General features: G+C 44.3%; 1 protein-coding gene across 2 annotated transcripts in view; it reads left to right on the top strand.

The window, feature by feature from the left end:
• The window catches only part of LOC140460481 (disintegrin and metalloproteinase domain-containing protein 12-like), a 180747-nt gene extending 172612 nt beyond the window's left edge, over positions 1-8135 (top strand). For both annotated transcript variants that reach the window (XM_072555027.1, XM_072555026.1), the window contains one exon: positions 3836-8135. In XM_072555027.1, coding sequence (XP_072411128.1) covers positions 3836-3845 — 10 coding nt within the window. In that variant the 3' untranslated portion in view covers positions 3846-8135. The remainder of the gene's footprint in view (positions 1-3835) is intronic.
• The last annotated feature ends 6952 nt before the right edge of the window (positions 8136-15087 follow it).

Here is a 15087-nt window from a genome sequence, read left to right as displayed (position 1 = left end):
TTTGTACCTCCCTCCCCCCACCCTCTCAGGTGGCACGGTCCATATTTGTACCTGCCTCCCCCCACCCTCTCAGGCAGGACCACGGTCCATATTTGTACCTCCCTCCCCCCACCCTCTCAGGCAGGACCACGGTCCATATTTGTACCTCCCTCCCCCCACCCTCTCAGGCAGGACCACGGTCCATATTTGTACCTCCCTCCCCCCACCCTCTCAGGCAGGACCACGGTCCATATTTGTTCCTGCCTCCCCCCGCCCTCTCAGGCAGGACCACGGTCCATATTTGTTCCTCCCTCCCCCCACCCTCGATGCTTCTAAGAATAGTCTATGTCTCTATTCTTCCGACCAAAGTGCATGACCTCCCCCTTTCTCACATTATACTCCATCTGACACCATCGGCCCTTATCTTCCTCAGTAGCCTCTTGTGTTGAACTTCTTGAAGTCCCGGTCGGTGACATCCATTGACTCTCCTTGGTCTAACCTGCTTGTTACTTCCTCAAAGATCTGTCAGTCATGACCTCCCCTTGATAAACCGTGCTGACTCTGCCCTATTTTACAAATACTAAGGTCAGGCTAACTCCAACTATGGTTCTCATACCTTTGCAGCATAAAAACCCACCCAGATTCCATACCATCTGACCCTACTTCGTTCCTTACTATTGATTTAATTTCATTTCTTACAAATAAAGCAACCCCCCTCCTCCACCCACCTGCCTATCTGTTCATTCAGATGTATATCCTTGAATATTCAGTTGTCAAAACAAGGCTTATTTCCCTGATTCCTTACAGTGTGTGCATTCAGGTATAACACCTTCAGTCCTGTATTAACCATTCCTCTTCTCATTGTCATTCATTTGTCCAGTGTGTTTGAAGGTTTGATTGCTAACCCTTTCCATACACTCGGTCTATTTATCCATGTGCTGGAGATTTTAATCACCTCTCCTCAATTCCTTTAAGTCTGGTTTGATATTTTCCCATGAAACTGCAGCCCCCTTTCCCCATTTAGTTTAAAGCCCAGCCTACAGCCCTAGTTATGTGATTCATAGAACATAGAACAGTGCAATGCAGTACCGGCCCTTCGGCCCTCGATGTTGTGCCAACCTTTTATCCTTCTCTAAGATCAGACTAACCTCCATACCCTACATTGTACTATCATCCATGTGTCTATCCAAGAGTCGCTTAAACGTCACTAATGTCTCTGACTCTACTCCCATCACTGGCAGTACATTCCATACACCCACCAATCTCAGTGTAGAGAACCAACCTCTGCCATCTCCCCTAATCCTTTCTCCAATAACCTTAAAATTACACCCCCCCCCCCCCCCCCCCCCATGATAGACATTTCCGTCCTGGGGAAAAGTCTCTGGCAATCTGCTCTGTTTATGCCTGTCCTCATTGTGTACACCCTGTATCAAGTCCCCTCTCATCTTTCTTTGCTCCAATAAGAAAAGCCCTCGCTTCCTAAACCTTTCTTCATAAGACATGCCCTCCAATCCAGGCAGCATCCTGGGAAATCTCTAAAGCTTCCTCATCCTTCTTATAATGAGGTGACCAGAACTGAACACAATATTCCAAGTGTGGTCTAACCAGGCCTCTATAGAGCTGCACCATAATCTCGCGGCTCTTCACCTCAATCCTCCTACTAATGAAAGCCAACACATTATATGCCTTCTCAACAACCCTATCAACTTGGGTGGCAACTTTGAGGGATCAATGGACGTGGACCCCAAGATCCTTCAGTTCCTCCACACTGCCAAGAATCCTGCCTTTAACCCTGTAATCTACATTCAAAGTCAACTTTCCAAAGTGAATCACTTCACACTTTTCCAGATTGAACTCCATCTACCACTTCTCAGCCCAGCTCTGCATCCTGTCAATGTCCTGTTGCAACCGACAACAGTCCTCCACACTTCCACAACTCCACCAATCTTCATCTTATCAGCAAACTTATGAACCCACCCTTCCACTTCCTCATCCACATCATTAATAAAAATCACAAAGAGCAGAGGTCCCAGAACAGATCCTTGTGGAGCACCATTGGTCACCAAGCTCCAGACTGAATACTTTCCATCTACTACCACTGTCTGTCTTCTATGGGCCAGCCAAATCTCAAACCAGACAGATAGGTTTCCCAGTATCGCATGCCCCCCTTACTTTCTGAATAAGCTTACCATGAGGAACCTTACCAAACACCTTGCTAAAGTCCACATACACTGCATCCACTGCTCTACCTTCATCAATGTGTTTTGTCACACCTTCAAAGAATTCAATAAAGTTTGTGAGGAATGAGCTTCCCCTCACAAAGCATTGCTGACTCTCTCCCCCACCAATCTTTGAACCACATATTTACCTGATTCACTTTATTGACCCTGTGCCAATTAGCTTGTGGTTCAGAGATTATGACATTTTTGGTTCTGGTTTCTAATTTAGCTCCTAGCTGTTCATCCTCCTTTAGCAGATGCTCTGCTCCAGTTTTATCGATGTTGTTGGGACCTACATGGACCATCACCACCGGCTTTTTCCCCTCCTACTCCAAATCCCTCTGCAGCCTAGATGAGATATCTCAAACCCGAACACTAGGTAGACAACACAACCTTTGGGATTCTCGATTCTGGTCATTGAGTTTGCCGTGTAAACGCAGCAGATTGAGATTTGTTTAGAAATGAAACAATATCTGTGTAAGTGTACTTTGTCTCCATAAAGCAGGGGACTGTGGACTTGTACATGTTGCTTCAACCATGCAGAAGTGCACAATACAAATTGCATAATTCCCCATGGAAATAATTTATGAAATATTCAGTATCTGCTGATCATCAGTTGGTCTCCCAGGTCTCTCAGTATTTGTTCCAATGATACCACACTTTCCTGAGCTGCCTCTGACATGAATTCCTTTTTTCCTCATCCAAGGATTTGTGGAAGTGTGGAGGACTGTTGTTGGTTGCAACAGAACATTGACAGGATGTAGAGCTGGGCTGAGAAGTGGCAGATGGAGTTCAACCTGGAAAAGTGTGAAGTGATTCACTTTGGAAAGTTGCCTTTGAATGCAGATTACAGGGTTAAAGGCAGGATTCTTGGTTGACAGGGCCTTCAGTTATTTCGGACCCATCTCCCACACTTCTACCCTCCCCTTTTCCCCTCCGTTCCTGAACAATGATTGGGTTCCCCTTGTCCTTACTTCCCATGCCTCCAGTCACCACATTCAAAGGGTCATCTTCCTCTATTTCCAGCCCTCCCAGCAGGATACCAGCACCAAACACATCATGCCCTCTCCTCCACGATCAGCATTCTGCAGGGACTGTTCCCCTGGGACACCCTGGTCCATACCTCCATCACTTCGAACCTTCCCTCATTCCCCTCATGGTACTTGCCCAGGCAATCACAGAAGGTGGAGCACTTTCAGGTGAGGCAGTGTTTCACCTGTACTTTCCTCGATCTCAGTCTCCTGTACTCACTGCACAATTGTGCAGTGAACCATGTCCACTGTTATGAAGGTGTAGACGTCTACTGTATCTTTAACAGAGTGAAGGACTTAGCTAGCAGACAGAGTGCTGGAGAATTTACAATGGAACATTTGGTCCAGTAGCTCTCAGTACCTGGGTTGCTATGAGACAAAAATAAATTCAAATTTGGCTAATCACCTTAAATTATACCCCAAAATACCAACCTTCAATCAAGTATGAATTTGATATTTTGACAATATTAAAAACCAATGAAACAATCTGATGCTTTGGGGTATTAGACCAGGAAAAATTGAACAGTTGGGAGGAGAACTGCCAAGCCACAGACATCTGCAGACTGCCTGCAGAATTGCTCTCTTAAAGGTACCTTTATCGATCAGTGATCTGTGAAACAGGAATCCCTAAGAAGAATAAAAGAAGACGGAGGAAGATACAAAGAGAAGATTCGACAGCTGGCTGGTTTTGAAATTTGAATTTTTTAGTAAATCTTAATCGGGAGTTTTATCGGATCAGTATTGTCGAGGGGGAGGTAAAAGATAGATTAGAGAAAGGAGTTGTAAATAATTGTTCGTTCATTATTCTCTGTTAGACTTTTTTTTAAAAAAGTTGTTAGTTTTTACTTCAGTGACTTTTCAGATAGTTCTTTGCCTCTCAATTTTTAACAGATTACCAAATCACTTCTGTGTTGCCAGTTTAAAATATCAGGAGGGGTTTACCCTGTGTTGTAACAGATGGGGGGGCTCGGATATGGGATTTGAACTGATTTACACAGATTTGAATAGAGTTGGGAGTACAAAAAATCCCAGCAGATTAAACACTCGCAGATTAGTGTCCTAGATCTTCAAACAAAACGAAGGTGAGACAATTTGTTTAATTTCAGTGACTTATGGTTGATTAACTTAGAAGTAAGAGAAATGGCTCTGAAAATTGCTAAATAGGTTCTGGGATTTGAAGATGATTCTCAAATTTGCTAAGAAAGTTTAGAAGGAAAGAAAAAGGCCATAGTTTCGAATTAGCAAAGAAGTTGGATTTGGGATGAACCAAGGACAAAAGTAAAACTGAAATTGTAAGGGAGTTACTCAAACACTTAGGTGTATCTGAGAAACAGACAAGTGCAGTAGAGGGAGAAAAACTTAAATTACAACTAAGGAAAATGGAGTGAGAAGATAAACAAAGGGAGAGAGAGGAAAGAAAGGGAGAGAGAAAAAGAAAGAGAAACAGAGAGGAAAAAGAAAGAGAGAGAAAAAGACAGAGGGGAGAGTGAGAGAGAGAAGGTTCTTAGCTGAGCAAAGAGAGAGAGAGAGAAAGAAGGAAGGGCTGAGATTAGAAACAGGAAAGGAGAGGTTAACCTGTTGGGAATTTTCTATCGGCGTCCAAATAGTTCCAGAGATGTCGAGGAAAGGATAGCAAAGCTGATTCTTGATAGGAGCAAAAGTGGTACTTTTTTCTGGGGATCTTTAACTTTCCATATATTGACTGGGAATACTGTAGTGTGAGAACTTTAGATGGGTCAGTTTTTGTCCAATGTGTGCAAGAGGGTTTCCTGTCACAGTATGTAGACAGACCAAGAAGGTGTGAGACCACATGGGATTTGGGACTGGGTAATGAACCCAGCCAGGTGTTAGATTTGGAGGTAGGTGAGAACTTTAGTAACAGTGACCACATTTTGGTTATGTTTACTTTAATCTAAGAAAAGGATAGGTATATACTTCAGGCAAAGCTTATAGCTGGGGGAAAGGCAATTACAATGTGATTAGGGAAGATTTAGGATGCATAGGATGAGGAAGGAAACTGCAGGGAATGAGCACAGTTGAAATGTCGAGCTTATTCAGGACCAGTTAAGGTGGGACCTTGCTCCGTAGGGACCTGTCAGACAGGGAGGAAATTGTCAAGTGAGGGAACCATGGTTAGAGCACTTGAGAGTTACAAGGTAGCCAGGAAAGAGCGAAGAAGAGCCAGGAGGGGACATGCGTTGGCAGATAGGATCAGGGAAACTATAAAGCTTTTTATAGCTATATCAGGAATAAAAGAATGACTAGAGTAAGATTAGGGCCAGTCAGCCATAGTAGTGAGAAGTCAGAGGAGATGGGGAGGTGCTAACTGAATATTTTTCATCAGTGTTCGCACTCGAAAAAGACAATGTTGTTGAGGAAAATACTAGGATTCAGGCTCCAATATTAGATGGGATTGAGGTGCATAAGGAGGACGTGTTAGGGCCGAAGGGCATGTACTGCGCTATAATGTTCTATGTTCTATGTTCTAGATGACAGCTAAAAGCTCTGAAACCTGGGCGTTTTCCCAAGGGGATCATGTGTTTTGACTGCATTAGGGTCAGAGAACCCTTCAAAGCCAGGTTTAGTCATCCCTATCAAATTGGGAAAAGGTTGAGTCAGGTGAACGATCTTGTAAAAATGGTTTTGGGGATGTCATGTGAACATGCTGAAATTGTATTTTACTGGAGAGGATAATCTGGAGAAACAGGTGTTAGCAGAGTGAGGGATCAAATCCAGATGCCTCAAAATAGATTAAAAAATGAAAGATTCCTTGAGGAGTGGGATAGGTTCGTAAACTATCTGTCTCAGGAACATACAACGCAGTTGGAAGTTTTCTACTGCAGTCTAAGGACATATGACAGAATCAGATGGGGAGGAGTAATGCTATTGTACATGAAGTAGACGGAGGGAATACTGCTCCGATAAAACAACACCCCTACCGGCTTAATCCTTTCAAAGCCAGACAGCTCTAGATGGAGGTGGAGGCCATGCTCGATGGGGACATCATCAAACCCCCAGCCAGAACAAGTGGAGTTCACTGATTGTCTTAGTTCCCAAAGTGAACAGGACTCAATGATTGTGCGGAGATTATTGGAAAGTCAATGCCGTTACAAAATCGGATTCATATCCAATTCCTAGATCAGAGGACTGTATCAAGAAAGTTGGACAAACCAGTGACATCACCAAGTTGGACCTTAATGTGTGGTTACTGGCAGGTCCCTTCATCAGAGACGGTGAAAGACATTTCTCCATTTGCTACCTCAAATGGGCGACATCAGTTTAAAGTGATGCCCTTTGGAATGAAGACCGTGCCTGCCACATTTCAAAGACTCATGAACAGAGTTGTGGCTGGCTTAACAAACTGTGCGGTCGATTTGGATGATGTAGTGATCTTTAGTAAGTCCTGGAAAGATCACATGGTACAGTTGGCGGGGCTCTTTGAACGACTACAAGAAGCAAAACTGGTAATAAACTTAGACAAATCTGAATTTGTGAAACCAAAGGTGATATTCTTGGATCATGAAAGGGTGATCCCATGGAAGGTCAGCGAGGAATTTCCACAACCAACCTTGAAGAAAGACATGTTTCGATTCGGAGGACTCAGTGGACTTTATCAGAAGTCTGTTCCAAACTTCAGCAGTGTAGTGGGACTGTTAATCGATTTGCTGAAGAAGAACACCAAGTTTCGGTGGACAGAACCATGCCAGGAGGAATTCCAACATTTGAAAGCAAAATTAACCATCAAACCAGTTTCAGCTACACCAAACTTTTCAAAACCTAATAAAGTTGCCTTTGATGCTCGTGACATTGGAGTTGGAACTGTACTCCTACAGAAAGATGAGAATGGGATTGAACTGCTGGGGGTTACTTTTCAAAGAAACTCAACATCCACCAGATCAAAAAAGAACGATTGAGTTTGGTACTGGCCTTCCAACATTTTAATGTTTATGTGATGAACAATGTGGTGGAGATGGTTGTGTACACGGATCACAATCCCCTTACATTCTTAGAACACTTTAAAGACAAGAATATGAGACTATTTCATCGCAGTCTTATGTTACAGACTTTTAATTTAGAAATCATACATGTAGCGAGTCGTAAAACTATAATCACAGATGCATTGTCACGGATTTAACTGATAGAGTTCAGATGAGATTTGTATTTATTTAATATTTTATGCATATATATGTACGGGAAGAAGTTAAGGTGAACTTTACCCTAACGTTCAGATAACTTTAAGTTATGTGTTTAAAGAATAGAAAAAAAAGCCATCTTTTCATTATGATGGTTCATTTTTTTCCTTAAGGGGGGAGGTGTTATGAAGGTGTAGAAGTGTAATGTACCTTTAACAGAGTGAAAGACTTAGCAAGCAGACAGAGTGCTGGAGAGGTTACAATGGAACATTTAGTCCAGCAGCTCGTACTGACTGAGTTGGTATGAGACAAAAATAAATTCAAATTTGGCTAATCACCTTAAATTATACTCCAAAATACCAATCTTCAATCAAGTATGAATTTGATATTTTGACAATATTAAAAACCAATGAAACAATCTGATGCTTTGGGGTATTAGACCAGGAAAAATTAAACAGTGGGAGGAGAACTGCCAAGCCACCGACATCTGCAGACTGCCTGCAGAATTGCTCTCTTAAAGGTACCTTTGTCAATCAGTGATCTGTGAAACAGGAATCCCTAAGAAGAATAAAAGAAGACGGAGGAAGATACAAAGAGAAGATTCGACAGCTGGCTGGTTTGAAATTTGAATTTTTGGTAAATCTTAATCAGAAGTTTTATTGGATCAGTATTGTAGAGGGGGAGGTAAAAGATAGATTAGAGAAAGGAGTTGTAAATAGTTGTTAGTTCATTATTCTCTGTTAGACTTTAAAAAATAAAGCTGTTAGTTTTTATTTTAGTGACTTTTGGGATAGCTCTTTGCCTCTCAATTTTTCACAGATTACTGCACGGGTTAAATCGTTTCTGAGCTCCTGGTTTAAATTAGTGGGGGAGGGTGGTGGGAAGGGGATTTTCCCTGTGTCCTAAAACCACACTGAATAAATGATGACCTGACACACAGGAGTTAAAAGTGAAAATGTTGAGCTGGGAGAGTGATTTCCATTGACAGTTGTGATGGACAGTGTTCGAACTGCTCTCACTGGTCATCTCAGTAACACTGAGTTTCTGGCTGCCTTCTCACTGGAAGTTATGACAGAGGCATTGCTGCAAGATTGTAAACACTGAAGCCTGAATACTCAAGCACTCAGGAAGGACTGGAAATTAGGCAAAGATGAAGAATACCAGACGATTGAGAGGGCAAATACTTTGGAAATGAAATCTAATGTAGATCAATGGGAGGTTAATTACTTTGGTCACAAAACCAGGAAGGCAGATTATTATCTGAAAGGGAGCAGTTTAGGAAAAGGTGAGGGTGCAGTGAGACCTGGGTGTCATGGTGGAACAGTCACTGAAGGTTGGCACGCAGGTGCAGCGGTCAGTAACAAAGGCATGCTGGCCTTCATAGTGAGAGGGTTGGAGTATTGGAGTCAGGATATCTTGCTGCAGTTATACAGGGTCTAAGTGAGGTCACACCTTGAGTATTGGCTGGGGTTTTGGTCTCTGAGTCTGAGGAAGGACATTCTTGTTATTGAGGGAGTCCAGTGAAGGTTCACCAGCCTGATACCCGGGATGACAGGACTGACTTATGAGGAATGACTGGATCAACTGGGCTTGTACTCACTAGAATTCAGAAAAATGAGGGGAATCTCAGAGAAACACATAAAATCCTGATGGGACTAGACAGACTAGATGGAGGAAGATGTATGTTCTGGATGTTGGGGAAGTCCCAAACTAGGGGTCACAGTGTAAGGATAAGGGGTAAACCATTCAGGACTGAATGAGGAAGAATGTCTTCCCTCAGAGAGTTGTGAATTCTCTCTCACAGGAAGCTGTTGGGGCCAGTTCATTCGATAGATTCAAGAGGGAAGGAGACATGGGTCTTGGGGTTAAAGGGATCAAAGGGAATACGGGGAGAGGGTGGGAATGGGACACTGAGACTGCATCGTGTCATGATCACGTTGAAGAGTGAATCATTTGTTATCTCCCGAACAGCAATCACACAGAAGGACAAGATACAGAGAATGAGAATAGGTCTGATGGGAAATATCCCAGCTGGTTTTAGTTTCCACTGAGATTGCCGAGTCAGACTGGGAAACGAGGAACTTGGATGATGAATTCCCAGAATGTTTTCTTACTGCAGCCCATTCTGCTGGCTCAGAGAGCAGGAGCTGGGGGAAATGAAGATGTGCGCTGGCATGAATTAATACCCTTCAAGTAAAGGGGCTCTGGGGTCGGTTTTTTTATTGGATATTTGAAAGACAAATTCAGTTTGAGGGTTAAATGACAAGATCAAACACCAGGGACACACATTTCACAAAGGCCAGCTTTTCATTCACTTGTGGAATGTGGCGGAGGGACCAGCGTTTATTGTCCATCCTTAGCTGCCCTTGAGAAGAAATGCTGCTTTCTTGATCTGTGCCGACCAAGTAAAACATCAACCCTTGAACATTACAGACCCTTCGGCCCTCGATGTTGCACCAACCTGTGGAACCAATCTGAAGCCCATCAAACCCACACTATTCGATTCTCGTCCATATGTCTCTCCAATGACTATTTAAATGCCCTTAACATTGGTGAGTCTACGACTGTTGGAGTTAGTTATAGAACAGATCAGCACAGCCACGGGCCCTTTGGCCCACCATGTTGTGCTGAACGTGACACCAAATTAAACAAATCCCTTCTGGCTGCCCTTGACCCATATCCCTCCATTCAGAGAGTCAGAGAGATGTATAGCACTGAAAGACACCCTTCAGTCCAACACATCCATGCCGATCTTATCTTCCAACCCAGTCCCATTTTGCCCACACTTAGCCCACATCCCTTTTAACCCTTTCTATTCCTATGCCCGTCCAGTTGACATTTAAATGTAATTGTACCAGTCTCCGTCACTGAGAGGATGAGAGCATTGGAGTCAGGATATCCTGCTGCAATTATACAGGGCCTTGGTGAGGCCACACCTTGAGTATTGGTCTGCAGTTTTGGTCTCCACCACCCTCTGTGTGAAAAGGTTGCCCCTTAGATCCCTTTTAAATCTTTCCCCTCTCGCCTTAAACCTGTGCCCTCTACTCTGGGGAAAAGACCTTAAGATAAACAAGGAAGCATATGTAAGGTATAGACAGGATAGATCGAGTGAATCCTTAGAAGAGCATAAAGGAATATACTTAAGAGGGAAATCAGGAGGGCAAAAAGGGGACATGAGATATCTTTGGCAAATAGAATTAAGGATAATCCAAAGGGATTTAACAAATACATTAAGGACAAAAGGATAACGAGGGAGAGAATACGGCCCCTCAAAGATCAGCAAGGTGCAGAAAATGGCCAGGTGCTAAACGAGTATTTTGCATCAGTATTTACGGTGGAAAAGGATATGGAAGATATAGACTGTAGGGAAATAGATGGTGACATCTTGTAAAATGTCCAGATTACAGAGGAGGAAGTGCTGGATGTCTTGAAACAGTTAAAGTTGGATAAATCCCCAGGACCTGATCAGGTGTACCCGAGAACTCTGTGGGAAGCTAGAGAAGTGATTGCTGGGCCTCTTGCTGAGATATTTGTATCATCGATAGTCACAGGTGAGGTGCCGGAAGACTGGAGGTTGGCAAACGTGGTGCCACTGTTTAAGAAGGGCGGTAAGGACAAGCCAGGGAACTATAGACCAGTGAGCCTGACCTCGGTGGTGGGCAAGTTGTTGGAGGGAATCCTGAGGGACAGGATGTACATGTATTTGGAAAGGCAAGGACTGATTAGGGATAGTCAACATGGCTTTGTGGGTGGGAAATCATGTCTCACAAACTTGATTGAGTTTTTGAAGAAGTAACAAAGACGATTGATGAGGGAAGAGAGGTAGATGTGATCTATATGGACCTCAGTAAGGCGTTCGACAAGGAACCCTCCACCACCACCCTCTGTCTTCTACCTTTGAGCCAGTTCTGTATCCAAATGGCTAGTTCTCCCTGTATTCCGTGAGATCTAACCTTGCTAATCAATCTCCCACGGGGAACATTGTTGAACACCTTACTGAAGTCCATGTAGATCACATCTACCTCTCTGCCCTCATCAATCCTCTTCGCTACTTCTTCAAAAAACTCAATCAAGTTTGTGAGACATGATTTCCCACCCACAAAGCCATGTTGACTATCCCTAATCAGTCCTTGCCTTTCCAAATACATGTACATCCTGTCCCTCAGGATTCCCTCCAACAACTTGCCCAACACTGAGGTCTGGCTCACCGGTCTATAGTTCCTTGTCCTTACCGCCCTTCTTAAACAGTGGCACCACGTTTGCCAACCTCCAGTCTTCCAGCACCTCACCTGTGACTATCGATGATACAAATATCTCAGCAAGAGGCCCAGCAATCACTTCTCTAGTTTTCCACAGAGTTCTCGGGTACACCTGATCAGGTCCTGGGGATTTATCCACCTTTAACCGTTTCAAGACATCCAGCACTTCCTCCTCTGTAATCTGGACATTTTGCAAGATGTTGGTATTTCTTATAATTCTCATAACCTCCCTCATTATCCCAGGGTCCCTTACCTTGTCTTGTCCCTCTTCCTTCCTGGATATGTTGGTCCTGAACTCTCATCACCTGGTCTTTAAACAATTCCCACATGTCAAACATGGACTAGCCTGATAAATGCTCCTCTGAATTAACACTCCCTAGCTCCTGATGTCATGTGCCCTCCCCCAATTTAGTGCCTTTCCAAAATGTTCTCATACTGAAAGGTCAGTCACCTGACCAGGCTCATTAGCCAATACAAGGTCCAGTGTGGCCTCTCCTCTAGTTGGACAATCCACATCGATCACATCATCCTCCACCACCTAAACACAGCCCCCACGACCAGAGATATATTTCCCTCCTCACCCCGATCAGTGAACTGGAGAGACCATTCCCTCAGTGACACCCTCGTCAGGTCCACGCCCCCCACCAGCCCATATCCCACTCCTGGCACCTTCCTCTGCCACTGCAGGATGTGCAAAACCTGCGCCCACACCTCAACCATCACCTCCACCCAAGACCCCAAAGTATCCTTCCACATCTGACAGAAATGTACCTGAACTTCCACCAATGAACAAAGAACAAAGAAACTGTACAGCCTAGGAACAGGCTGTTTGACCCTCCGAGCCTGAGTCATCAACTGTTTCCATTACTCTCGATGGGGTCTCCTCTACATCGGGGAGACAAGATGCCAACTTGCGGATCGTTTCAGAGAACATCTCTGGAACACCTGCACCCACCAACCCCCCCGCTCCGTGTATTTGGAAAGGAAAGGACTGTTTAGGGATAGTCAACATGGCTTTGTGGGTGGGAAATCATGTCTCACAAACTTGGTTGAGTTTTTTGAAGAAGTAACAAAGAAGATTGATGAGGGTAGAGCAGTAGATGTGATCTATATGGACTTCAGTAAAGTGTTCAACAATGTTCCCCATGGGAGACTGATTAACAAGGTTAGATCTCATGGAATACAGGGAGAACTAGCCATTTGGATACAGAACTGGCTCAAAGGTAGAAGACAGAGGGTGGTGGTGGAGGGTTGTTTTTCAGACTGGAGGCCTATGACCACTGGAGTGCCACAAGGATCGGTGCTGGGTCCTCTACTTTTCATCATTTGCATAAATGATTTGGATGTGAGCATAAGAGGTACAGTTAGTAAGTTTGCAGATGACACCAAAATTGGAGGTGTAGTGGACAGCGAAGAGGGTTACTTCAGATTACAACAGGATCTGGACCAGATGGGCCAATGGGCTGAGAAGTGGCAGATGGAGTTTAATTCAGATAAATGCGAGGTGCTGCATTTTGGGAAAGCAAATCTTAGCAGGACTTATACACTTAATGGTAAGGTCCTAGGAGTGTTGCTGAACAAAGAGACCTTGGAGTGCAGGTTCATAGCTCCTTGAAAGTGGAGTCGCAGGTAGATGGGATAGTGAAGAAGGTGTTTGGTATGCTTTCTTTTATTGGTCAGAGTATTGAGTATAGGAGTTGGGAGGTCATGTTGCGGCTATACAGGACATTGGTTAGGCCACTATTAGAATATTGCGAGCAATTCTGGTCTCCGTCCTATTGGAAAGATGTTGTGAAACTTGAAAGGGTTCAGAAAAGATTTACAAGGATGTTGCCAGGGTTGGAGGATCTGAGCTACAGGGAGAGGCTGAACAGGCTGGGGCTGTTTTCCCTGGAGCGTCGGAGGCTGAGGGGTGACCTTATAGAGGTTTACAAAATTATGAGGGGCATGGACAGGGTAAATAGACAAAGTCTTTTCACTGGGATCGGGGAGTCCAGAACTAGAGGGCATAGGTTTAGGGTGAGAGGGGAAAGATATAAAAGGGACCTAAGGGGCAACTTTTTCACACAGAGGGTGGTACGTGTATGGAATGAGCTGCCAGAGGGTGTGGTGGAGGCTGGTACAATTACAACATTTAAGAGGCATTTGGATGGGTATATGAATAGGAAGGGTTTGGAGGGATATGGGCCGGGTGCTGGCAGGTGGGACTAGATTGGGTTGAGATATCTGGTCGGCATGGACGGGTTGGACCGAAGGGTCTGTTTCCATGCTGTACATTTCTATGAATCTATGACTGTATGCAGCCCTTATTGTCTGGTAAGGCTATGGTGACACAACAACAAAATCACGAGGGGCGTGGATGAAGTGAATACCCAAGAGTGTTTTCCAAGTCCCAAACTAGAAGGCATAGGTTTAAGGTTAAAAAGGTTTGGTCCCCTTACTTAAGCCCGCTTACTAACATGGCCAACTCCATGAGTGGCCAGGGCTAGGACATGTAGATGTGACTTAGGGCAAGTGATGTGACCATCAGGAAGGGTAAGAAGATGAAGGGATTCAGATTCAGTGGCACCTAAATGAGCCCAATGAGCACGCTCAGATTGACAGGCTGCCTGCTGAGCAGCATGGAGACCCTCCAAAGGTCAGGAACAATGGGAAACTGGTATATCTTAGGGATATTGCAAAACCTGCATGTGTGGATTAGTGCAGCCACATGAGCATTGCCAAGGGGTGACAGTATCTCCAGCAGATGTGTGCATAGTGCATTTGATGACAGCTACAGCCAAAGGGAGGAGAATGGCTTCCAAAAGATTATTAATAAGCTGACCAGGTTTACCTGAAGAGGTGAGGAAACCCCTATACTTGGAGAGGGTGCCAAAATCATGCATCACTCCAAAAGTATAGCAGGAACCAGTGTAAATGTGAGCAGATTTCCCAGCAGCTAAAATGCATGCCTGTGGAAGAGCAAAGAGCTCAGCTACCTGTGCAGAAGTACTGTTCGGGATTCAAGGACCTCAGAAGGTTTGCAAACAGCATAGCCCTGCCAGTGTCATACGGTCTGTAGGTCTGTAGGAGAAGCCATCGTGAAAAGGACCATATCAGGATTGTCCAAAGGGGTTTCAAAAAGGTCTGCGTGAGGGCCGAAACATCATGGACAATGTGTGAACAATCCTGGTCAGGTGTCCCGAAGGAATCAGTGGGAGGATGGAGGGGAGCAAGGTTCAAAGCTGGGGAAGTAAAGATTCTCGCCAGCAGCTTAGCAACCTCCTTTCTCACTTCCCGAAACAGCCGAGGATAAATCTGGTCTGGCCCTGGGGACTTAACAATCTTAATGTTTTCCAAAATTTCCAGCACATCAACTTCATCAATCTTGATCTGGTTAAGACTGTATCCCAGCTCCTCAAAGTTCTCATTCACAACAAGTTCCTTTCCTGGTGAAAACTGAAGCAAAAATCTCATTTCGGGCTTC

Source organism: Chiloscyllium punctatum, chromosome 36 (assembly GCF_047496795.1).
Source record: "Chiloscyllium punctatum isolate Juve2018m chromosome 36, sChiPun1.3, whole genome shotgun sequence".
Lineage (NCBI taxonomy): Eukaryota > Metazoa > Chordata > Chondrichthyes > Orectolobiformes > Hemiscylliidae > Chiloscyllium > Chiloscyllium punctatum.
Note: the sequence above shows the minus strand (reverse complement) of the source record. Positions and strands in the feature narration are given on the sequence as shown.